General features: G+C 33.1%; 1 protein-coding gene across 1 annotated transcript; it reads left to right on the top strand.

Annotated features, from left to right (window-relative positions):
- Positions 1–23,520: 23,520 nt before the first annotated feature.
- On the top strand, positions 23,521–24,708 carry LOC108329115 (uncharacterized). Its single transcript, XM_017563153.1, has 2 exons — positions 23,521–24,081; positions 24,229–24,708. Exons 1-2 carry the CDS (start codon positions 23,521–23,523, stop codon positions 24,706–24,708), a joined length of 1,041 nt encoding a protein of 346 aa, XP_017418642.1.
- The last annotated feature ends 2,815 nt before the right edge of the window (positions 24,709–27,523 follow it).

Raw genomic sequence — 27,523 nt, 5'->3', positions numbered from 1 at the left:
TAATAATAATTGAGATTCCCTCATACTTGTTTGATTGTTTGAAAGTAACTAATTCAGACTCTTTCTCTAGATACTCTGTTGCACTCTGTTTCCAAAACAATAAAAATCGCCTATAAATCTTTTATTATATCGTTTTATCCATTTCCTTTTTCTACAACAATATAATATAATATTTTAAGTATACACCAATTATCTCAATACTCATGAAAATACAAAACAAAGATATAAAAGATATTTAATATTTATACTGAATAACTGTTAAAACTTAGCAGAGTAATTCGTGTTTTCATGATTTGTCATTTGCAAAATGTATGATTCAATAGAATAAGTTAATATACTGTCTCTGTGGCTCTGTGTTTTCAGAGCACATTTAAAATATCCTAAACTCAAAACACATAAAAATATGTGCTCGGCAGAAGGAAGGACCATCTGGTTTTTGTTACAAAGATGGAACATGACATCAAATAAGGATAATATGTACTCAGATATCGATAGATACACAACGTGGGTTATAAAAGAAAGAGTTTTAAATATTAATAACACTAAATGTTTCATGAAAAATAATTAATGTTCCTCTGATGAAAAAAAAACAAAAAAGGAAGAAAAAGAGTTTTGAAATTATGAGAAAGAAACTATTTTTAAATTTGATCAACTTAACAAAATAATATATAAAGTTAATGATAAGGAAGTTTAAATACATTTTTAGTTTTTAAATTTTGTTAATATTCTAAACTTTTGATATATTTTAGTTCTTAAATTATAAAAATGAATAGATTTAATTATTTTAATTCAATAATATTAAATTTTTTAAGTGTTAAATTATTTTTAGACTTTTATTTGAGTTATTTATACAATTTATTATATTTCAGTTTAAATATAAATTTAGAACACTTTCAACATATAAAAATTAACATCCTTAAATTAAAATGATTATATCTATTTATTTTTAATATTTAAAGATTAAAATAAATCAAAATTAAAAAAATAATAATAATTTCATGTTCAAATTTAAAAACTAAAAAGTATATTGAATCCAATATTTTTAAACATTTATTATTTTGTATAAATATGCAGATAATTTCCTGGATTTAGGGAACTTATTCTCATATTTGTTTTATAAGACATTAGTAATCCGGTGAATTATCATCTTTTTAAAAAAATTATAAACATTTTAGCACGTGCTTAAGCTTAAAAAGTTATATTAATTTCCTAAGATGCTAAGTGTGGAGTAAATGTTATACCTAAAAGTGATATTATTCATAAGTTGGTAGTAAAATTAAAAAAAAAAGACTATACATATTAATCTCGAATAAGTTGGTTGTGAAATTTAATAAAATTATAAAAAACTAGACATCATAATCTTGAATTGAAAGAAGTTAATATGAAGTAAGTTTTTTCTTTCTTCTTTTATGAGCTTGTTTAAAGCTTGTTAATTAGCTATGCTTTTAATTATTTTCTCATAAAATTCAAAACATAACTAATTTAAACCTTATAAAATTTACTAAAATATAAGTGGTAAAGTAATTCACCTTCACTCGATCATATGTTCCACTTTAAATTTACATTCACTCATATTGAATTACTTTGTACCTAAACTATTTTTTTTTAATAAAAAAAAATAAGAGAAAAATAACATAGTGGTGAAAGACATTCTCAGACTGCAGGATGATCCCTGAAACTAAATTGTGATATACACTTTACACAATTAAATTGAGAATGTATTATTTAATTTGTTTTTACATTATCTATTATTTAAATATTATATTTGTATAAAAAAAATTTAAATCATGGTAGTGAAGATTGTAGAAGGGACCTACTAATGCATAACTGCCCTTGATGGACCTCTTCCCTTGGTTTCTTCCTTCAAAGGGGTTATTATTGGGTGTGACCTTTCAAACTGTGAGGTCATTATGTCTGGCAATGATCTAGAGTGGTTAAGATATATTGTGACTCACTTTATCAATGTAATTTTGAGTACCCTTTATTAAGATTGATACTTATAAAGATTCAATTCAATAATTTTATTCAATATTCTAAAATTAAATTCTTTTAATGTGCTGCTAATATATTTTTTAATTTCTACAACAAAATGTTAGGCTCATTAATAATAACATTGTCAGCTATTTATTTATGAAAAATATTAACAATAATGTTTAAATGTATTATCGTTTCTTATGAGATATGTTAACATTTTCTTTAACAATTAAATGATACTATAAGTTGAACTTAAATTCCTAATTTTGAAAACTCTGAGAACCAACTGTATTATTAGATTAACAAAAATTACATTATGATAAATTTATGAAAACCAAAACCAAATATTTTAAATTAAATTAAATATGAAACTAAACATTAAATATTGTTATAGAAAAATTATACCATTAATTATTTGTATTCTTTATTTTTTTACTTGCGTGTTCAAGATAAAAAAAGGTATACTATTAACTAATTATAGATTATAATAAATATAAATTTTAATTGGTTTTATTGCCAAAAGTGAAGAAACCTGTTATATATATATATATATATATATATATATATATGAATGAGTGTGTAATTAAAAAAAAGCTATTGAAATCTTTTATATCTAAACTTTTAAATATATTTTGAAGTTGATGCACAAATTTATGAAGTCGTAGTAAACTTAAAATTAGAACATTTTATGTAGAAAAATTATATAAGTAATGAATTAAAGAATGGTACTTTTTTTTATTTGATAAAGTTTAGTTTAATAAATTTTATTTTTACAAACAAACAGAAACTAATTATTATTTTTCATTTATAAAATTATGGATCCACCTATTCACTCACATACCTCTTATGTAAAAGAGAGAATAATTTTTAATATAAAAAATATACATTTTTTCAATTTAAAAAACTTAGTTATAAAAAAGTTGTTTGAATTTAAAAGTTACGACTTAATCTTTGAATACGTGTACCCTAAGATGGTAAGGTGCATGTTAAAATATTCGACTAGAGCAGAAACGTTAATGTTAATTTATTCATTGGTTGATTGGTTCTGGTCTCTGATAAAGAAACCTGATCTCCGACACAACCAATGACCGTTCACACCCAATGATCGTTTTCTAAGGGTTTTTTTTTGTAATGAATAAATAATAGTTATCGACATGTATTTTTTTTGTCTGTTACACCACATTCTACTTCTTATTCTCTGTTGTGTTGTTTTAGTGAAAGTTCAAGACAAATCTCTACCTAAACCACACAAATTTTTAAATTTCTTATAATAGTGCATATATAATTGTTGCCAAAGAAATAAATAGTAATTGAGTGAAGTCTCCTAACTTGCAAAAGACTTCCAGTTATTTCAGATAAATGAATTGGGGTATTAAATAATTTATTTTTTTTATTTATTATTATTATTATTATTATTAACTGTATTACTTTATCCAAATTTATTTATATTGAAGGTTAGTAAAATATTATTAAAATAAAATCCTAGAAAACATAAAATTCATTTAAAAATAAGGGCATGATATATAAAAGTTGAGATCTAAGCAATATTATATTTTAATTTTTAAAATTAATGTCATAAATAGATATTATTATAAATTATATTTGTCGTTAAAAGTGTGAATTGAATTAAATAAAAATATTATTTTTAATTATTTAACCGAAATTTTATCAAAAGACATAAAATAACAATATATCATGCCTATACTTCATTAATGCACAAAAACTGCACATAAATTAGTTAACTAAAATTATACTTTATTTTTATAACAACAACAAAAGTAATACATAGTCAATTCACCATTTGTTGTAAATGATTTCTATTTATTAGTTGAATAAATTAAATTATTATTTTAATAACCCAAACAATGATATTTTAAATGATAATAAAATACGATATATTTTTGTAGCTGTTTTTAATTGTCAAAAAATATGATAAAATATTATATAATAAAAATAAATTGTATGGTAGTTTCTAATTATTAGTAAAAAAATTATTTGGAAAAAATATGAGTATTTAAGTATTTGTTGTAACATCCCAATATATAATATTAAAATATAAAAGAAATATCACATAATTAATAAAGTAGATTAGTTAACCTATAGGAATATAAAATTAATTTACAGTAATTATAAAAATAAACTTTATATAAAAAAGTACTACGATCAAAACTATATATATCTAACTAGTCTAGAGAAAACTAAACATCTATTGTTCCTCCATCCAAAGTTTGCTCCACAGAAATATTATTGTCCTCTGCTTACACTCACGAGATGATCATAGCCAAAACATATGAACAATAAGAACACCCAAGTACAAAAGAAACAAAACAGGGTAAAAGTATTATTATCCTATAATAATTAAGATTTCAACACATATCACTTTCCAAGCCAATAATAGAACACCCTAAAAGCATACAATGAACTTAAACTTGACTCATCCGAATATAGTATGAATATCGAACTATGGTGGTTCATGCACTTGTAGTGATGAAACAATTGGTCCACACAAGCTATCACACAATGTTATCTGTTAATCAATGTCTTAGACTAAGGTAAAACCCCTCGACTAGGATCTCCTGCTACGATCACCAAATGTCTCACCCCTCTCTACTTGAGAATGTGACCCTTAGAGTGTCAGGATAAATCTAAGTACTTAACTTCCTACATTCATACTAACAACACATTGATCTTCATCAATAAAAATTCTCCTTAGACAAAAATTGCTCAAACACTCCTACAACACAAAAATTACTTAAACAACACCTCTAGACCACCCATGACCTATTCTAACAATTTTTACCAACTTCTAACACTCCTACATTGAATTCTAAACTACCATAGACCTAAACAAAGGTGTATAACCCATCTTATACTAATTTTACATTGTTATGCAACAAGATTTTAACTTAAAACAATTAACTCCTCAACTTATAGACCAAAATTGAATTTCACAAGTTCTAGCTCACTTTTAACCAACTTAGGGATCCCAACAAGTCATAAATGACTTAATAACATACCTCAAACATTCCTCTTTGACATATAACTCTTAATTCAAAATCTCATTAGACCAAACCCCCAAAATCAAGCATAAAACCTTCCTCAACCATCCTCTTGACTCATACTTACTTTAAATCTCATATTTTTATCAATTCAAGCTTTCAACAAGTTCTATTTGACCTTACAAAATGTCTCACATTGTTATTTATCCCTTTAGACTCATACTTCTAAAAATCACCTATTAAACCCCTTTTTAAAAAACCTAGTTCATGTTTTAGCCTACATCATTTCTTGTCAACACATAAACAAATTCATCACTAACCACTTCATAGTTACAACACATTCCAAATCAAATGCAATTTGTCAAACACAATTAGTGTTAACACACTCATTTCAAACATCCAATTCAACATTCATTCAACTCATATACTAATGACTTTCATTTCGTACTTTATAACTCAAAATTAAATAAAACACTAGTTTCTCTTACCTTAAATAGAACTACATAGCTCTAAGATTGTCCCACAGTCGCTTCAAACGCAAGAAACTCTAGAAATGTCTACAAACTGCGAAATTGAAATCAAAGTGAGTCCTTAGGACCACTAATCAACAAGGAACAAGAAAAGAGAGGTGGACAACACATGCCTCACTCATAAAGTAGAGATTTTAGGAACAGAACAACGGAATAAAAAAGAAGCAGAAACTTACTAGCTCTATAAAGAAATTGATCGGGTAGAAACATAGACCTCACTGTTGTAGCCGTTTAGGTACCTCCTGGTAGTCAAAAAGATGACTTACGAGTTAGAAAAGGTAGAGAGAAGGTAGAGAACTAAAGAGAAGAAATTTTAGAGAGTTGGTTTGTGTTATAAGTAATGAAACGATTTTAAGAAATTCTATTAATATTATTGAATTACTTTAAAACTAAAATACCCAGTCTCATTATTTTAAAACACCTATCAACTTTAATACTCTAATTTCTTGGTTCTTACATTCTCCCCAACAATAAAAAATTTTTACTTCGAAAATTAGACTTACTAAGAAAACATGTGAGAATAAGACTCTCTCATGACTCCTTTTAACTCCCACGTAGAGTCACTTGTTCTTCTATCCTAGACAACTTTGACTAAACTGAAGGCTTTTCCTTTAAGTTGCTTCGTCTGACTCTCCACAATCTCAACAGGCTGAACATCCACTAAAAGATCATCCCTGACTTGCACATTTACCACTTTTAGCACATGAGAGGGGTATGACATATACTTCCTGAGCTGTGAAACATGGAATATCGAATGATGATTTGACAACTGAGGAGGCATAGTTATCTCATAAGCCACTGGTCTTACTCGACGTAGAATCTGATAAGGACTAATGAACCTAGGAGACAACTTCTTAGAACGAATGACTCTTCCCACACCAGTAGTAGGAGTCACTTGAAGGAAGACATGATTCCCAACTGCAAACTCAAAAGGTCTTCGTCTTTGATCAGCATAGGACTTATGCTTGCTCTGAGATGCCTTCATCCTCTCATGTATCAACTTCACTTTCTCTATGGTCTACTGAATTAACTCTGGTCTCACCAATAATGCTTCTCCCTCCTGAAACCAACACAGAGGCGTCCTACATCTTCTACCATAAAATGCTTCAAACAATGTCATACCGATATTCGCTCGGAAGATGTTATTGTAGGTGAAATCTATCAATGACAACACTTCATCCCAAGCTCTCAAGTGATCCAACACACATGTGCTCAACATATCTTCAAATGATTGAATCGTCCTCTTTGACTGACCATCTGTTTGAGGATGATATGCATAACTCATCTGTAATATACTGTCCAACTCACCCTATAGAGTTTGAAAAAACCTCGATGTGAACCTTGGATCCTTGTCTATACAATACTCAAAAGTACACCATGCAGCCTCACTATTTCTTTGATGTATAACTGTTCAAGCTTCGCCATAAACATCTTCAAGTTCATTGCCAAAAAATAAGCATTCTTGGTCAACCTGTCCACCACAACCTAGATAGTATCATAACCTTTGACCATTCGTGGTAAATGGATGACAAAGTTTATGGCAAAACTATCTCATTTCCACTTAGGCACCTTCAACTATTGTAACAAACCACCATGTCACTACTTAGTATCAAAAGAAACCCTCCAACTAAGAAAAGGAATTTAGTGAGCTCACAAAGTAATCCCTAAAGAGAAAATGATATATTAAGCAAAGCAAGCCAACGTTAAGTGAAAGCTTCTAAGCGAAACAAAATTAAATCATTCAGAAAGAACAACTATTAAAAACAAAATTGTATTTATAATCCGACAGTTCTAACTCTTAGGTCAAGATCGAAGAACTTTATTACAAGAAATTAAATAGAGTTATTAGAATCTTAAATAACTTTCAAAATAAAATTTCTTAAAATTAAGATTTATAACTTTATAGGAATATATATATATATATATATATATATATATATATATATATATATATATATATCCTAAAAATATTAACTAAAAATAACATATTCATAATTTTGGATAACCTTAAAATACAAAAGAAAACATAAAAAATAGAAAATAGACGGACAATTTTTCTAATAATAATAATAATCTCTCTTAATTTTAGAGAGTCTATAAAAAAAAGATGAGACTTATTTTATCCATAAATAATTTCACACTCGGTACAAGAAAGATCAAACACTAAATGTAACACCCCAAAAAAAACATTTATTAAACATCTCACACACAAATTATTTCATTAATAATAAAAACATCGTACAGTATTACAATCATCCATTTAGGAGTATCATAGTTCACACTGGAAATACATTATTATTTTTTTTTAAAACCTCATTACAACACTCCTAAATTTATTTATTTATTTCTTTAAACTACTCTTCATTTTTCTGCTGCTTCCTCCTTCACTTGTATTGGTTCGGACGCCGTTCCGGCATCTGCTCCCGTATAACATAAACGTTATACGATCATCGCAAAAATAAGATTTTTCGGCACAAACAAACAAGTAAGGGTGAGCTAACATGCAACACATCATTTATAAAACATGCATAATTGCTTTGATATAAACATCATATAATATTTATGTCAGACATCCTCATACCATCATACCACAATTCCTATTAGACACTCATCCCACAATACCCAATAGACACCACAATACCCAATAGACACTCATCCCACAATACCCAATAAACACCACACTACCCAATAGACACTCATCCGGATGATACGTTGATGAGTGGTCGCGGGAGGTTATGCACTTGTGATAACTTCTACTTTTTCTTACAAATATACTTCCAAAATACTCCATACCATTCACAAGGTTAATCCTCAACACTATGTCCAAAACCGGCACATAGACCAGGATCTCCTGCCCCTCTCACCACATAATTCATCCTTCTCTACTTGAGACTGGATGATTATTAGAGTATCAGGATAACCTCCGACTATAGGACCCTCAACATCAACATATACACTAATATCATATCATTACAGAATCTCTCCATTAGACTCATATCATGCTCATATTCCTCAACTCATATTATACCATTACAAAATATCCCCATAATACTCATATCATGTTCAGATGCATAATTTCATATCAACATCATAAAATACATTCATCACAGAAATCATACAAGATAAATATATTACAAACAAATTAACAATAATAAAATATTACTATAAATGGTCACCGGAGAAGAATCAAATGTTTGACAATCATTAAAATAATCTTAATATATAAAAATTCTTGGGGAAACAAGAAGTTGAATCTGGCAGAGCCGGTTAGACAACTTCTAATCCTTTCAGGAAGATGCAATAAAAATTAAATAGAACAATAAAAGTTATGGGAAACAAGAAGTTGAATCTGGCAGAGCCGGTTAGACAACTTCTCATCCTTCCAGGAAGATGCAATAAAAATTAAATAGAACAGTACAAGTTCTGGGGAAACAAGAAGTTGAATCTGGCAGAGCCGGTTAGACAACTTCTCATCCTTCCAAAAATACAATATAAATAAATAAGAAAACAATAAAAGGTATGGGGAATACAAGAAGTTGAATCTGGCAGAGCCGGTTAGACAACTTCTAATCCATCCAAAAATACAAAAATAAACAACTAATAATATAAAAATGGCATAACATAATCAACATCACATTTTACAACTATCACACTTGGATCTAAACACAGAAGCATGTTCTCATTCAAAATTCAAGATCATACAGAAACAAAATACTTCATATTCAAGATTTAAGATCAGACAAAAGCAAAATATTGCATATTCAAGACTCAAGATAATACAAAACGAAATACTCAAGGTTAGCTCCTCTTACCTCTATTCCAGACTTAATCTCCTCCTCTGAAACCGTTCTCCGAAAACTTCCAGAATTTTCCCTCTACAACTAGAATTTCCTCCAACTCTCTTCTCTCACAAATTTTTCTAGAATTTTGGTGCAAGTTTCAGCCTTCCCTCCCTTACTATTTATAGCCAAAAAAATTTACTATTCATTTTTACTATTCATTTTTACTATTCATTTTTACTATTCATTTTTTACTATTCATTTTTACTATTGAAAAATATTATTTTAATCACCATTTGCTAAATTCTTATCTCTGATGATTCAATTCTACGTTGAGTGTTTATCTCTTCCACAATTTTTTTTTTACTATTCACTTTTTACTATTCATTTTTTTTAAACCCTCAAAAATTACTCCAATCCTTTATCTTAAATTGTTAATTTTTCTTATCAAGTTTTATTATTAATTATATTTTCTACCTTTAAAATTATTACTACAAAAAAAATAATTGATATTATTTATTACAATAGATAACATTTTTTTTTGGACTTTACATTCTCCCCAACAACAAAAATTTTCGACCTCGAAAATTCGACACTTCACAAAAAAAGATGGGGATAAGAATGTTTTACATCATCTCCTAATTCCCATGTAGAGTCACCTGTTTTTCTATCCCAAACTACTCTCACTAAGTCGATAGTTTTCCCTCTAAGCTCCTTTGTTTTAGTGTCTTCTATACAAACAGGTTGCACTTCTACGGGATAGATCCTCTCTGATTTGAATATCTTCTACTTCTAAAATGTGAGAAGGATCATGAACATATTTTCTTAATTGAGAAACGTGAAAAATTGGATGGAGTTTGGCTAACTGAGGAGGTAACGCCATCTCGTAAGTGACTGGCCCAATTCTTCTCAAAATTTGATATGGACCAATGAACTTAGGAGAAAGTTTCTTCGAACGAAGAGCCCTTCCTACTCCTGTAGTTGAAGTCACCTGCAAAAAGACATGATCTCCGACTGCAAACTTCAATGGTCTCCTCCTTTGATCAGCATATGACTTTTGTCTGCTCTGCGAAGCCTTCATTCTTTCTCGTATCAACTTTACTTTGTCCGTGGTCTGTTATAGTAATTCAGGTCCTATCAAAGCCTTTTCACCGTCCTGGTACCAGCATAAAGGAGTTCGACATCGTCTTCCATACAGAGCCTCATAAGGTGTCATTCCAATACTAGCATGAAAGCTATTGTTGTAGGTGAATTCCACTAGAGGAAGTACTTCATCCCAACTACCCAGATGATCCAATACACACGTTCTGAGTAGGTCTTCTAACGATTGGATGGTTCTTTCAGATTGTCCATCGGTTTGAGGATGATACGCAGAACTCATTCGTAACTTGCTGCCCATAGCTTCCTGTAGAGTTTCCCAGAATCTAGAAGTGAATCTTGGGTCTCGATCTGACACAATGCTTGAAGGGATGCCGAGCAATCTTACTATCTCTTTTATGTACAGTTGTGCCAACTTAGCCATTGACATTCTCAGATTTATTGCTAAAAAGTGAGCAGTTTTCGTCAATCGGTCAATGATGATCCAGATAGAATCATTACCTCTCACTGTCCGTGGTAAATGAGTGACGAAATCCATGGCAATGCTATCCCATTTCCATTCTGGTATGTCTAATTGTTGTAGCAATCCTCCAGGTCTCTGATGTTCCACCTTTGCCTTCTGACAAATTAAACAAGCCGCTACAAATTATGCTACTTCCTTCTTCATTCCTGGCCACCAAAAGGACTCCTTCAGATCATGATACATTTTAGTCATACCGGGATGTATGCTAAAACGACTTTTGTGTCCTTCTTCAAAGATTAGTCTTTTTATCTCTGCATTGTCTTGTACACATATTCTACTTCTAAATCTTATTACATCATCAGATCCTAACCTAAATTCTTTAGCCTTATCTGTACTAATCATTTTTGTTATCTTTTTCAAGCCGAGATCCAACAACTGCTTCTCTTTAATTAAAATGAGAAAATCGCTAGATATAGTCAGACTACTACATCTAATGAAATCTTCTCCAAACTCCATCTGTAACTTCAGATCTCTGAACTTCTCCACCAACTCTTGTTCTTTGATCATCATATGAGAAACATGAATTGCCTTTCTACTCAAAGCATCGGCTACCATGTTTGCTTTTCCTGGATGATATAGAAGTTCGAAATCATAATCCTTCAAGAATTCCATCCACCGTCTTTGCCTCATATTCAGCTCCTTTTGGTCAAATAAGTACTTCAAGCTTTTGTGATCGCTGAATACTTGAAATTGAGCTCCATAGAGATAGTGCCGCCAAATCTTCAAGGAAAATACCACCGCTGCCAATTCCAAATCATGAGTAGGATAGTTCTTCTCATGAGTCATTAATTGTCTTGAAGCGTATGCCACCACTCTTCTTTCTTGCATGAGCACACATCCTAACCCCTTATGTGAAGCATCACAGTAAATCTCAAAAGACTTACTTGGATTTGGAATAATCAATATTGGTGCACTTGTCAACCTGTGCTTCAATTCTAGGAAGCTTTTCTCACACTTATCCGTCCAAACAAACGGTTGATCTTTGCGAGTTAGTTGTGTTAAAGGCGCTACCATTTTAGAAAAACCTTCTATAAATTTTCTATAGTATCCAGCTAAACCCACAAAGCTCCGGATTTCCGTCATAGTCTTTGGTCTCTCCCACTGTAGCACTGCTTCCACCTTGGTTCGATCTACTGCTATGCCTTGAGCTGATATAACATGTCCCAAGAATTGTACCTTCTGCATCCAGAATTCACACTTTGACAACTTTGCATATAGTTTCTTTTCTCTCAAGATCTCAAGCACAATTCTTAGATGCCCCTCATGTTCTTCTCGACTTTTGGAATAAATAAGTATGTCATCTATAAAGACTACGACAAACTTATCTAAGAAGGGTTGAAAGATTCTGTTCATGTAATCCATGAACAAAGCTGGAGCATTAGTTACCCCGAATGGCATAACTACATACTTGTAATGCCCGTATCTTGATCTAAAAGCAGTCTTCTGTACATCTTCAGCTTTAACCAAAATTTGATGATATCCAGACCTTAGATCTATCTTTGAAAATACTTGAGCTCCATGCAACTGATCCATCAAATCGTCAATCCTAGGCAAAGGATACTTGTTCTTGATGGTTAGCTTGTTCAACTGCCTGTAGTCGACACACAGTCTAGAGCTACCATCTTTCTTCTTCACCAGCAGTATCGGTGCCCCCCATGGTGATACGTTTGGTCGAATGAATTGTTTTTCCAATAGCTCTTCAATTTGCTTCTTCAGTTCTGCCAACTCTGCTGGGGCCATTCGATATGGAGATATCGATACGGGTCCAGCTCCAGGTGTTAAATCGATGGAAAATTCTACTTCTCGTTGAGGTGGCAATCCTGGTATTTCTTCTGGAAATACATCACTAAACTCATTGACTATGGGAATATCAAGATTTTGTTTATTTTTCTCAATTTCCACATGAGTCAAGATAATGAAACACAGAGATCCTTCTTTTACTTCCTTCAACACTTGTTGTAATGACAACAGCTCCGCTTCTTCAGGATCAGGGAAAATCAACTCCTTCTTGTTACAGTCTATAAGGATACGATTGGCAGATAACCAATCCATTCCTAAGATTACATCTAAACATTGTAAAGGTAAAGATATAAGATGTACTTTGAACCTACGTCCTTCTACAATGATTGGACATTGAGGACACATCCTCGATGTTTTTATCAATTTAGAGGCCGGTGTAGATACTATAAGATCATACTGCAGCTCTTTTATGGGTAGGTTCAACTCTTGAATAAGAGTTTCAGATAAAAAGGAGTGTGTCGCTCCAGAATCAAACAACACATTCAAGTCTCTACCAGCTATATTACAACATCCAATGATGAGGGTACCTGATTTGGCAGCTTCTGCTCCCGTTAGAGCATAGACTCTTCCAGTCGCTTGTGGCCTATTGTCAATCCTTCCCTGTTGAGGCGGTTGTTGAGGTTGAGTCGTTTCTCTTCTTTTAGAGGGGCAATCTCTAGCAAAATGTCCTTCAGCTCCACAAAGAAAACATTTGTTGCGCACATTAACTTGTGGACAGACGCTCTTCAGATGAGGTCCTCCGCAAACGAAACATTGGATTATTCTCTGCTGGTGTTGTTGCTGATGAGATTTCCTATGAGGCTGTGGTCTGTCATAAGGTCGATTCCTTACATGTTGTCCAACTCGTGACCCAGATGGTCCTCCCACCCTTTGTAACTTCTGCTGAACTTTCATCTCCCTTCTTAACCTTTCCGCAACTTTGGCATGTTCAACTAAAGCAGAAAACTCTTTAATAGCTAAAGGGTTCAAGGCTAGTTGTATGTATGCTCTCAATCCATTTTTAAATTTTCTACACCTCCATTCTTCATTTGATGGTTGGGTGTAAAAACGTCCCAACTGTTTGAACTTGTCTACATACTCAGCCACCGACTTGTCACCTTGCACGAGTTTCAAGAATTCCACCTCTTTTGCATGTCTTACACTGTCCGGAAAGTACTCAGTGTAAAACTTATTCTTAAAAACTTCCCAGCTAATAATCTCACCACCTTCCTGTAATACTAGCTTCATGTTGTCCCACCAGTGTATTGCTTCCCCGAACAGCTGATACTCGGAATATGCCAACCTAGTTTCTGATGAGCAATTTTTCGCATCAAAAATCTTTTCCATATTTCTTATCCATAGATCAGCCTCATCCGAACTTGTTCTCCCATTAAAAGTAGGTGGACGGTGTTGTAGAAAGTTTTCTAAGGTCCATTCCCGAATCCTTTGAGCTTCTACAGACATGCCATTCTCAGATAGTTGCCTTAAGGCTTCCACATGTTCTCTTTGGTTGGCTTCAGAATTTAGCCTAGCCGCTTCTAATTGTTGTAGAGCTGTTTCGTGCTGTTGCACTAAAGCAGCGCCCTGTTGTTGAAGAGCAGATGTGATAGCCTCCAAAGCTCTTGCCAAGCTAGGCATCTCAGGGGTTTCACGGTTGGGTTGTCTACGTGTCATTTCTCTCTGTTCACACAGAGAATTATTGTTATTATGATTTATAATATGAGTTTGTAGGATAAATCCACAACTCTTAGGTCGTCTTAAGGACGAACCGCTCTGATATCACTAAATGTAACACCCCAAAAAAAACATTTCCTAAACATCTCACACACAAATTATTTCATTAATAATAAAAACATCGTACAATATTACAATCATCCATTTAGGAGTATCATAGTTCACACTGGAAATACATTATTATTATTTTTTAAAACCTCATTACAACACTCCTAAATTTATTTATTTATTTCTTTAAACTACTCTTCATTTTTCTGCTGCTTCCTCCTTCACTTGTATTGGTTCGGATGTCGTTCCGGCATCTGCTCCCGTATAACATAAACGTTATACGATCATCGCAAAAATAAGATTTTCCGGCACAAACAAACAAGTAAGGGTGAGCTAACATGCAACACATCATTTATAAAACATGCATAATTGCTTTGATATAAACATCATATAATATTTATGTCAGACATCCTCATACCATCATACCACAATTCCTATTAGACACTCATCCCACAATACCCAATAGACACCACAATACCCAATAGACACTCATCCCACAATACCCAATAAACACCACACTACCCAATAGACACTCATCCAGATGATACGTTGATGAGTGGTCGCGGGAGGTTATGCACTTGTGATGACTTCTACTTTTTCTTACAAATATACTTCCAAAATACTCCATACCATTCACAAGGTTAATCCTCAACACTATGTCCAAAACCGGCACATAGACCAGGATCTCCTGCCCCTCTCACCACATAATTCATCCTTCTCTACTTGAGACTGGATGATTATTAGAGTATCAGGATAACCTCCGACTATAGGACCCTCAACATCAACATATACACTAATACCATATCATTACAGAATCTCTCCATTAGACTCATATCATGCTCATATTCCTCAACTCATATTATACCATTACAAAATATCCCCATAATACTCATATCATGTTCAGATGCATAATTTCATATCAACATCATAAAATACATTCATCACAGAAATCATACAAGATAAATATATTACAAACAAATTAACAATAATAAAATATTACTATAAATGGTCACCGGAGAAGAATCAAATGTTTGACAATCATTAAAATAATCTTAATATATAAAAATTCTTGGGGAAACAAGAAGTTGAATCTGGCAGAGCCGGTTAGACAACTTCTAATCCTTTCAGGAAGATGCAATAAAAATTAAATAGAACAGTAAAAGTTATGGGGAAACAAGAAGTTGAATCTGGCAGAGCCGGTTAGACAACTTCTCATCCTTCCAGGAAGATGCAATAAAAATTAAATAGAACAGTACAAGTTCTGGGGAAACAAGAAGTTGAATCTGGCAGAGCCGGTTAGACAACTTCTCATCCTTCCAAAAATACAATATAAATAAATAAGAAAACAATAAAAGGTATGGGGAATACAAGAAGTTGAATCTGGCAGAGCCGGTTAGACAACTTCTAATCCATCCAAAAATACAAAAATAAACAACTAATAATATACAAATGGCATAACATAATCAACATCACATTTTACAACTATCACACTTGGATCTAAACACAGAAGCATGTTCTCATTCAAAATTCAAGATCATACAGAAACAAAATACTTCATATTCAAGATTTAAGATCAGACAAAAGCAAAATATTGCATATTCAAGACTCAAGATAATACAAAACGAAATACTCAAGGTTAGCTCCCCTTACCTCTATTCCAGACTTAATCTCCTCCTCTGAAACCGTTCTCCGAAAACTTCCAGAATTTTCCCTCTACAACTAGAATTTCCTCCAACTCTCTTCTCTCACAAATTTTTCTAGAATTTTGGTGCAAGTTTCAGCCTTCCCTCCCTTGCTATTTATAGCCAAAAAATTTTACTATTCATTTTTACTATTCATTTTTACTATTCATTTTTTACTATTCATTTTTAATATTCAAAAATATTATTTTAATCACCATTTGCTAAATTCTTATCTCTGATGATTCAATTCTACGTGGAGTGTTTATCTCTTCCACAATTTATTTATTTTTTTTTTTTACTATTCACTTTTTACTATTCATTTTTTTTTAAACCCTCAAAAATTACTCCAATCCTTTATCTTAAATTGTTAATTTTTCTTATCAAGTTTTATTATTAATTATATTTTCTACCTTTAAAATTATTACTACAAAAAAAATAATTGATATTATTTATTACAATAGATAACATTTTTTTTTTGGACTTTACACAAAGGTTAGCTAACAACCCCATATAAAATAGAGAGCAAATTAACACACACAAAAAAAAAATCAAAATAAATTAACAATATAATGTATTGTGAAGCAAATAAAAACATAAAACAACAACAGGGGTTACAAACGATAAGATCGATTACAAACCTTTATGAAAACAATAAGAGTGAAACTAAAATAATGATGATGAGAATGGTGATGATAATAAAATCATTATTAAGAAAAAAAAAGGTACCGTTTAGCTAATTAAAAACGTTATAAAGATGTTAATTTGGGATTTGAAAAGACTTAATTATCCAAAGAATTAATACAAATTTTAAATTCAAGATCAATCTTCATACCATGGAGAAAGTCAACTGCATACTTTTAAGAAAATTTGAAATCACATTAACTTAATTTCTAGATTGATCACAATGTTGTTTCTTTTTTTTTTGTGTGTGTAAACATTTCCAAGAGTGTAAACCGTTTTTTTTTGTGTGTGAAATCCTGGAGAAGTATAAACTGATTGGATGAATAATAAAGTGGAAGAAAATGTGGGAAAGAAAATTGGACAATTCATAGAAGCTTCTAGCCACATTTGAATGTATGAATTTTAATTGCTAAGAAAGAGAATAAGAAGAAAAAGGTTAAAAGATGGAAGAATTATAAGGAAAGAAGGAAGAAATGTTTGTAATGAGAGTCAATAAGACAGAGAGAGAGATAAGTAGGTGGATCTAAGATGCAAAATTTGGAATGAATGGGAGAAAATAAAATAAAATAAATAAATGAAAAAAGAAGTTCTCATCTTTGTTGTTTTGAGTTTTCATTGTCCCAACATTGTTGTTTTCTGTTTTAAATATAACATTTTTGTGAAATCATGGTTATTATTTATAATTAATAATTGGCTCACCTTTGAAACATTGTATGAAGCCTATTTGTGTGTTAATAAAGTATATATTATTTCCCTGGCACTCTGATTATACGGATAATACTAATTAAATGGGGACAAATTTTATGCCATGATATCGCATTCTTTCAAGCATTATAGTGCGCACATGTGTTACAGATTTTCATATTATATCACACTGAATTGAGGGGTACAAAACCTTTTACCCATATCTTCCATCTTATAATATACTTATAAAATTTGAAAACACTCAAATTTTTAAAAATTATAAAATTTGATACTTGTATGTACTATAAAAAATCAGTCTAGAGTTAATCGTACCGGTGATTAAGATATTAATTTAAGATTTAATTATTTAATTAGAATTAACTTTTCATCAAATCAATATTAATAAACTAACACCAATATATAGCGTAACACTGAGCTATGAAAACGGGTTATCCGGCTCGATCCGACCCGACTCGACCCACCACGGGTTGATCACTTAGTGAGTCAACCCAACCCGGCTCATTTATTAGCGAGCTAAAAAAATTCGAACCTGGTCTGACCCACCACGGGTTGGTGAGTAAACGGGTTGGGTCACTGGCTCACTTAATTACAATTTTTTTAAATAAAAAAAATTACAAACTTTCTATAATTCAAATATAAACAAATTTGACTCTCAAATTTCACTTCCAACATGGATGTTTAATTAATTTTGAAAATAAAGAATTTAAATAATTTTTTCAAGCAAAAACCAAATAATAAATATTTTTTTATAAAATTAAAATTAAATTTTAATAAAATAAAATTAGGTAGGTGAGTTGGTGGGTCAACCCGGCCCACCACAGGTTCAACCCGCATGAACCGGGTTGAAATCTGATCTGCATAAAAAAAATACAATTTTTTCAAATCCAATTCGGCTCAAACCTGTGATGGACTAGATTAGTCTACGGGTTGTGACCCATCTTGAGAGCTGTAACGTAATATATAAAATAATATTACAACAATTTATATCCATTCCTATATATATATATACAAGTAAAAATCCTTAAACTTCTCTTTAAACTTCTCTTAGTCACCGTGTGAAACTTTAAAACATAAACGTGAGATGTGATTAAGAGAGAACAAATTATCATATTAACTTTAAATATTATTATAACCATCATAGAAGACACTTTAATAATTAAATTTCAAAACATGTTATTTTTTTAATAATTACTATAATAATATAATATTACATCATATCACATTTATTATTATTATTATTATTTATTATATTATTTATTTATAATTTTAAATCATTTTTAAAAACAAATTCTTATTATAACGAATTATTAAAATTGCAGTCAATTACAAATTTTTATTTTAAAAATTGTAACAGTTTGTTTTTTAAACTCAACGAGCCATTCATCCCTAAAACTAAACTTTAATAAAACTAATTAATTAAAATTCCAATGATACTGTTTTCTTATTTTGAAAACCCTATAATATTTAACTAAAAAAACACCCTAAAAGTTTTAAAAACTCAAAACGTCTCCCAAATATATCAATTTACATATTCAATGAACACAATAATATAACCTAAGAAAAATTCAATATTATTAAAACACTTACTTTAAAAAATTCAATAGTATTAAAACACTTACTTTAAAATTAAATGTCTACGGCAACTACAAACTGGAATTTAATAAATATAGCATGTTTTAAATTTTTTAAACACTTACTTTAGAAAAAATAAACATAATTCTAAATATTCCTCCACGGTGAGTACAAAATATCTTTTGTCATAATATAAATTAATTAAAGTATGTCTAACATTATTTATTTTAGATTTCATATTATCTTATATAACAAACATTTTTTTCACATAATACTTAAAATCCATATACATTTACAATTTTTCATACCACCTAAAAGACATGAATTTTATAAAACAATAATATATATATATATATACAATAATAAAATAAAATATATTTTATTACAGGAAATTAAAGTTATTTCATTACTTACATTTAATCTATAAACAACTATATCACATTTCTTAACTTCAATCTAAAATTTTGTTTATCACATAATAAATATTATACATATAGTCTCGTTTGTTGAAATGATACTTTACATCATTTTCATAAAGTACATAAATAAAATAAATATATATTTAGCTTTATGTAAATATTATTTTTAGTTTAGGTATTGCCTAGAAGTGAATTAATTTGGTATGATAAGGTACTTGATTGAATTGAACAAGTTAACTTTATATTTGTTTGTTCTGTCCAGGAGTGTGGATTGGTTGTAATTTTGTTCTTTTTTTAATATATATATATATATATATATATATATATATATATATATATAATATGGTAAATGACTGATAAAGCCTTAACAACCTAGTAAAAAGCTCAATGTTTCATAACAATCCTTTCGAGGGTAAAATCTTTTATAACAAAAGTAATGAATTTTCTAATAAACTATTTATTTTCTCTTTTATTAAGTAACATAAGAAAAACGGATAATACCAATAGTAAGAATTTATCAGTAATTTTCAAAATTCATTGATAAATCAAATTTAATGATGGTATAATGATGTCCAAAAATTTGTTGCAGAAAAAATACTGTACTAATGATCAAAACTTCGTCTGAAATAATCTATAGTTAATTATTGACAGAAAAAAAAATCTCTTGAATAAATACTCATAAGCAGCTATTTACGAATTTTTCTTATCATATTAATTTTTTTTACGAAACAAACAAAGTTTATGGTAGGAAATTTAATATCATTTTAACAATAAAATTTATCAACAAAAAATTTGTCATTAATAACAATTCTAGATTATTGATACAGAATTTACTGACAATTTTTTCTGATGGAATTTGTTAATAAATACATTATTTATAGAAATATTTGTTAATAATTTAAATTTTAATTTACTTGACAAATTTTATTGACAAAATTTATTAACAAAAATATTCATTAATAATTAAATTTTGAAAAATTATAATAAAGTATATTAATAAATTTTGTTTTTTAACAAATTTATTTTTGTTAGTAATTACAATATTATCGTAGTATATAATTTTCAAGTATCATTGTTGAAGGATGTTTTACATAACTTTCATATAATACAAGTAATATATATTTAATTTAAGATGAAACAGAATTTGGAAAACAATTTAAAAATAGAAAATATATTTAATTTCTTTAAAACTAATAATGTTCTCGTAGCAATATAGCAATTCCAACTGTTTTAGAAAATATTAATCATAAATAAAAATGAAATCTTAAATCATATGAAGCAATCCAATATATTCAATCTTCTAGCAACCACAATCGAGATGAAAGTAATAACAACCGTTAACTCAACTTGAAAGCCAAGGTCAGACCAAATAAATAAACATAAAGAACCAACCTAACTTATACAAATAACTAATAGTCAGATAGATGCATTTCATCTTTAACTACAACATCAACTTCACATATTCCACATGAAAACCTTTTCATAAAATAATTATAATTTTAGATCTTCGTTAATATGTTCATTAGTATCTCAACATAAAAAGTCTTATTGAAACACTTTTTTACAAATAACTTATTAATGGTGAAAATTAATATTTAGTGGAAAGTGAGAGAGGTGATGGGATGAGTGGAGGGAATAAAGGAAGATAGAGGGAGAAAAAAAAAAGTTCTAACATATAAACGAAATTTTGATATATAACTTTAACATCAAATTAACAATACAACAGAATGAACCAAAATAATCTTATTTAACAAATATTAAAAAATATAGAATCACAGTGAATCATAAACTAAAATATAAAAATCAAATTACTAATTAAGGTTTATTATTAATAAGATCCCCTTTCTGCATTCATTTAGAATAAGAAAAAATAATTACTAAAAAAGTAATATTGCAAAATTATTAACACATATAAATAACAATTCTTAAGAAGTAATTATTTTTATCTATTATTATGAAATAGATAATATTTATAAAAAAATTGTTACATGTTGTAATATTACGAACGCATAAATTGTTATTCGCAAATACTATTTTTCAAATTATAGGCCAAATTACTAAATGTTTAAATAAAAATGTTTAAGTTTAAAAGTTCACGCAATATATGTTTAAAGTGTTGTATTCAAACATTGTAAATAAATTGAAAGTTACGGGGCTAATGCTAGAAATGCTAAAAAATGTTCTTAAGAGTTAATTTGGCTCTCCATTAACAAATAAATTAAAAGAACAAGTGAGTAGTTCATTAAATTGTTAACTTGAAGTGGATTGAGTGAAGGTTATAACTTTTTGACATATAAAAAATAAATGGGATTGAATTAACTTATTTTTAATAAATATTTCATGTTGTAGAAAGGTTCATTACACATATAGATCTCCATACTTGTGAGGTATTGTCCACTTTGGGTCAAACCCGAGGTATTGTCTCCTTTAGATAAAGTCTTCAAGGATTTGCTTTTGGTACTATTTTAAAAGGTCTCTTACTAATAGAGGTATCTTATGTATATATAAACTCGTGTTCATCTTTTGTTTTATCTATGTGAAACTTTGTTTGCACCCAACACATGTTTAATAATTTTACTATATAAAAAATAATTTTAATAAATATTTCATACATAGCATGTTATTAAAGTAAATGTTTAATTCTTGTGTCATGTTTTTGGACATTGAGTTATAAAATGTATTTATAATTATTGTTTAGATATCAAAGTATTTTAAGAATCATTCTTTAATTTATGTCATAAGTTGTTGTGTTATAAAAATTAAAAAACATTTAAGTACATTTTTCTTAAATTATAAAGACTATTTAAATATTTGTATTGTATTATAAGTTAATAATATATGTAAATTGATTAAGTTAATATATAAAAAGAATAATCAAAATAGTAATAAATATATAAGTGTCAGAAACTATCAATATAATAAAAAAAAATTAAAAATAAATATGTGACAATTTTATACAAAATATTTCAAATAGTGATTATTTTAAAAAAATTAGTTAATAATTAAAATTTTAGAAAAAATAATTAACAATTATATTATAAAGAGTAAAATAAAAATAAAAATTACCTAAAGGAAATCCTCTTATATATAGGTTTGATAATAAATTTTTAAGCACTCAATCGATCAAGTCATTCAACTTGATTATAATTAAATTGGATTGAATTAAACTATTTTATACAAACAAATCTAATCTAAAATTCAACTAAAAAAATACTTGTATGGTAGGATACCTAGAACGACCGATCGCCCACTTAATCGACCACCCACTTAGTCGACCACTAATGGTAGACAACATTCGGTCGTCCTCAGTCGATCGCCCACTCAGTCGACCATTGATGGTCGACAGCATACGATCGTCCTCAACCGATCGTACACTTATTACGATCGGTTAAGGACATCCTAGGATTGATCTCCTCCCCCCTTCACAACAATCGTCGTAAACGATCCTTATCTAACGATCGTCTATTGATAGATCTAAAGGGCGGTCGATCAGTTTCGGTCCGAATGGACATATTAATCCTGAGAGAGCGGTTAAACATATCCGGTTATAGTGCCACAAATCACGGAGTCAACTGACCCAATATCTAGCACGACTGAACAGTTATACTCTCCACAACCAGATTCTCAACCAACCGGAAGTTAAGGTAAACGGTTCATTATTACTAAGATAAATAGGCGAACTAAAGGAGAAAAAAGGTACGGTTTTCCCCTAGAGAGAGAAAATTAAGAAATAAAGTAATATCTTCTTCTTTGAGTAAACGGAAAATAGTTAGATTGATCTTTCGTCTGACTTGAGCGTCGGAGTGCCTTTGCAGGTACCCAACCCAGCTTCTCTCAAAGAGCTTCCGGTAGGAAGGAGACGCGACATCCACAGCATCTGGGAAGGGATTGGAGGTGATTTACTGCGCGCATATCTCGGCCTACACAATTCTACCGAAACATTTTGGCGCCCACCGTGGGGCCGAGGTTCGATATCCCAACGAAGACCACCAGAGCTATGGAAGACATGAACACCCGTGATTTGATCAAGCAGCTGCAGACACAGATCGAGGCGCAAGCACAAACTATAAGGGAACAACAAGAGATTCAAGGAAAGCAAGCCGTGGAGCTGGCGGCGCTGAGGGCACAGCGTCCTCCGCCGGAAGTGTCAGCATCCAATCGCCATGAGGATAATGAGGGAAGCCACCATGGGGGACCATCCGAGCCTGCCGGTGGAGGAAGGAAGGGGCCAACTTCTGTGCGCCTCACTAATTTGCTTCCGTTCACGGAGGCCATCATGCAAGCTCATATGCCAGAAAAACCTCCCCCAATGCTAGAACGCTATGATGGCTCCACCGATCCCGACAACCATTTTCGCAACTTTGTCGATGCCATGGCGTTCTACACGGATAATGACCCCGTCATTTGCAGAGCTTTCTCATTATCCCTGAAAGATGAGGCACTCGAGTGGTACCACACTCTCCCTCAAAATTCAGTAGACTGCTTCGCCACCGTTGAGGCCCTTTTTCGGAAACAGTACGCTGCTAACAAAAGACCGGAGATGACCCCTGCTGAGCTCGTAAATACCAAGTAGGGGAAAGATGAAACCCTAAAGGCTTTCATGCAAAGGTACAACGAGACGGCCCGGCGCGTGAAAAACGTAAATCATACCTTCATTATCAGCAATCTCCCTTCGTGTTTAACACTGGGATATTTTGCGGAGCAGTTGTACGCGGATCCTCCCAAATCTATGGAGGAGCTCCAATCTACAATTGCGAAATTCATCCGAATTGAGGACCTCAGAAATTCCAGGAAGAAGCAGCAACAGGACAACCCAAACCAGGAGGCTAAGAAGGCCCCCAAACGGCCGGCCAATGATTTTAAGACAGATCGACCACCCCGAAAAGAGTCAGGATGGATATCTAAATACGATCGCTACACATCTCTTAACGCGCCTAGGACAAAAGTGCTCGAGGAGGCTTTGCATGCCGAACTCCTAACCATTCGACGAAAAGCCACTCCAAAGAATGCGGACAACAATAAGGCATGTCGCCTGCACAAGAACCACGACCATGATACAGAAGAGTGTCACATGGTGAAAGATGAGTTGGAAAGACTCATTCGAGCAGGGTACCTCCAAAACTATGTCAAAGAAAGGACAGCCTCCAGAGCGACAACTCCCCACAGAAAGGACTCTTCCCGATGAAGTCCCGAGCGTTCACCTCCCAGGGACGACCGGCGCCGAAGGCGATCCCGCAACCAACCCCGGCGTCCAGAGAGAGAGAGATCGGTCCGAGGTCGAATCGACACCATACCAGGTGGCTTCGCCGGAGGAGGGGCATCAGCTTCTACCAGGAAGCGACATTTGAGACAATTAAAGTCGGTGAATATGGTAGATCGACAACGTCGGTGTATACCCGATATCACATTCACTGATGCAGACTTCCACGCGCCCGACCCTGATCATGATGACCCCATGGTCGTCACGGTCGAAATAACTCGATATGATCTCAGCAAGGTCCTTGTCGATCAGGGAAGTTCGATCAACATATTATACTGGTCCACCTTCAAAAAGATGGACCTATCCGAGGATCTAATAGCCTCTTTTAACGAACAAATTGTAGGCTTCTCAAGGGAAAGAGTCGATACGCGAGGGTACCTCGACCTACGAACTTGACTCGGAACATGTCGAGATGCCCCAGAGCTTCGAGTCAAATTCCTATTGGTAGAGGCCAATACCTCGTACAATGCTTTAATAGGTCGACCGTGCTTGAACGCATTTGGAGCCATTGTGTCCACCCCTCACCTGGCCAGGAAATTCCCCACCGAGCGAGGCACCATCTGTACTGTCCTGGCCGATCAACGAACGGCTCGACAGTGCTACGTCGTAGGACTTAAAGTCACACCATTTTTGCCGGCTCGAAGGGCAAGAAGAGCCGAAACAGCGTAGTCGACTTGGACCCCCGAACCAATATCGACGAACGTCTCCATCCCCAAGGAGATGTCAAACCCTTCCCGCTGGAGGCGGACGAGTCCAAAACCACGAACATCGGCGGGAGCCTTGCCCTACACGATAAGCAGGATCTGGCACGTATGTTACGAACTAATGCTGACCTATTCGCGTGGGTAGCAGCCGATATGCCAGGGATCCACCCCGGCGTCATGGCACATAAGTTGTCGATCTTCAGGGAGGCGCGCCCGGTTGCGCAAAAGAAACGACGCTTTGGGGAGGACAAACGCGAGGCCATCCAAGTTGAGGTCACAAAGCTCATGAACGCCTAGTTCATTAGGGAGATCACATACACCACGTGGCTGTCGAACGTGGTCATGGTCAAAAAGTCTAACGGTCAATGGCGAATGTGTGTGGACTTCACCGACCTCAACAAGGCATGCCCTAAGGATTCATACCCTTTGCCTAGCATCGACCAATTGGTAGATGGAGCGTCCGGTCATGTTGTCCTCAGTTTTCTCGATGCATACTCGGGGTACAACCAAATCCCCATGTACGAGCCCGATCAGAGCAAAACAGCTTTTATTACCGAACGCGCTAATTACTGTTACGAGGTAATGTCGTTCGGCCTGAAGAATGCAGGCGCCACATATCAGCGCCTCATGGATAAAGTTTTCCATCATCAAATCGGACGATGCATGGATGTCTACGTCGACGACATGGTTATCCGGAGCCATTCTATGGAGCAACACCTAAAGGATTTGGCAGAGGTGTTCCTCCAGATCAGGAGGTATAACATGCGACTGAACCCTTCCAAGTGTACTTTCGGCGTACCGGCTGGAAAGTTCTTGGGGTTCATGTTAACGTCCAGAGGCATCGAGGCCAACCCCGACAAGTGCAAAGCCGTGCTCGACATGAAAATCCTGCAAACCCTCAAGGAGGTACAACGCTTGGTTGGTAGGCTCACAGCCCTATCCCGCTTCATTCCAAAGCTCGCCGAACACATCAGGCCCATCATGAAAAACATGAAGAAGGGCACCACCCATCACTGGGACAAGGACTGTGAAACAGCTTTCAGCGCTGTCAAACAGGTTCTTACCAGCCCCCCGATCATGGCGAGACCGGTCGCTGGAAACGATTTACAGTTATACATCGCACTGTGCCATCACGCTGTCAGCACCGCTTTGGTGCAAGAAACCCCCTCCCTTAAGCTAATCTACTTTGTCAGCCGTATATTGCAGGGAGCGGAAGAACGATACTCCCAAATTGAGAAGGTGGCATTGGCCTTGCTCACGGCCTCGCGTCGACTGCGACCGTACTTTCAAAGTCATCAGGTGGTTGTCCGTACTAATCACCTGATCGCCAAGATCCTCCGCAAACCTGATTTAGCCGGACGGATAGTCGCATGGTCAGTGGAACTCTCAGAATTTGGACTCCGCTACGAGCCTCGGGGTTCCATTAAGGGTCAACACTTAGCAGATTTTGCAGTCGAGCTCACGCCCGTGTCCGACGATTCGACACCAAAGTGGCTCCTCAACGTGGACGGCTCCTCGGACAAGAGGGGGGGAGGGGCTGGTATCGTCCTGGAAGGACCAAATGGTATAGTCGTGGAGCAGGCCATCACGTTTAGATTTCCATCCAGCAACAACCAAGCCGAATATGAAGCTTTGATCGCTGGTCTAACCCTCGCCAGGGAACTCGCGGTCGCTCGTCTAGAGTGTCGAATGGACTCACAATTGGTAGTTGGACATATGAACGGGACATACCAGGTTAAAGACAATCAATTGTTGCGTTACTTCCATAAAGCTAACACCCTGCTCCAGGATTTCACCGAGGTCGGCATTATCCATGTACCCCGGGAACAGAACACGAGAGCAGATCTCTAGTCTAAATTAACTCACTCCAAGGAGCGAGCACAGCTGTCTTCAATCATCAAAATGACGCTCGACCATCCAGTCGTCGAGGCTTTCGCCATCGATGTCCCGACACCGACGGTCGATTGGAGACAGGAAGTCAAGGATCTGATGATGAAGCAAGAGCGAGGGGAAAAAGTAACAGCGCGTGAGTCAAA

The sequence above is a fragment of the Vigna angularis genome, chromosome 1, assembly GCF_016808095.1.
Source record: "Vigna angularis cultivar LongXiaoDou No.4 chromosome 1, ASM1680809v1, whole genome shotgun sequence".
Classification (NCBI taxonomy): domain Eukaryota; kingdom Viridiplantae; phylum Streptophyta; class Magnoliopsida; order Fabales; family Fabaceae; genus Vigna; species Vigna angularis.
Note: the sequence above shows the minus strand (reverse complement) of the source record. Positions and strands in the feature narration are given on the sequence as shown.

Coding starts and splice junctions, on each gene's coding strand:
- LOC108329115 (XM_017563153.1), top strand. CDS start 23,521: ATGGAAGACATGAACACCCGTGATTTGATCAAGCAGCTGCAGACACAG. Junction 24,082..24,228: donor AGATGACCCCTGCTGAGCTC/GTAAATACCAAG, acceptor TTTGCGGAGCAG/TTGTACGCGGATCCTCCCAA.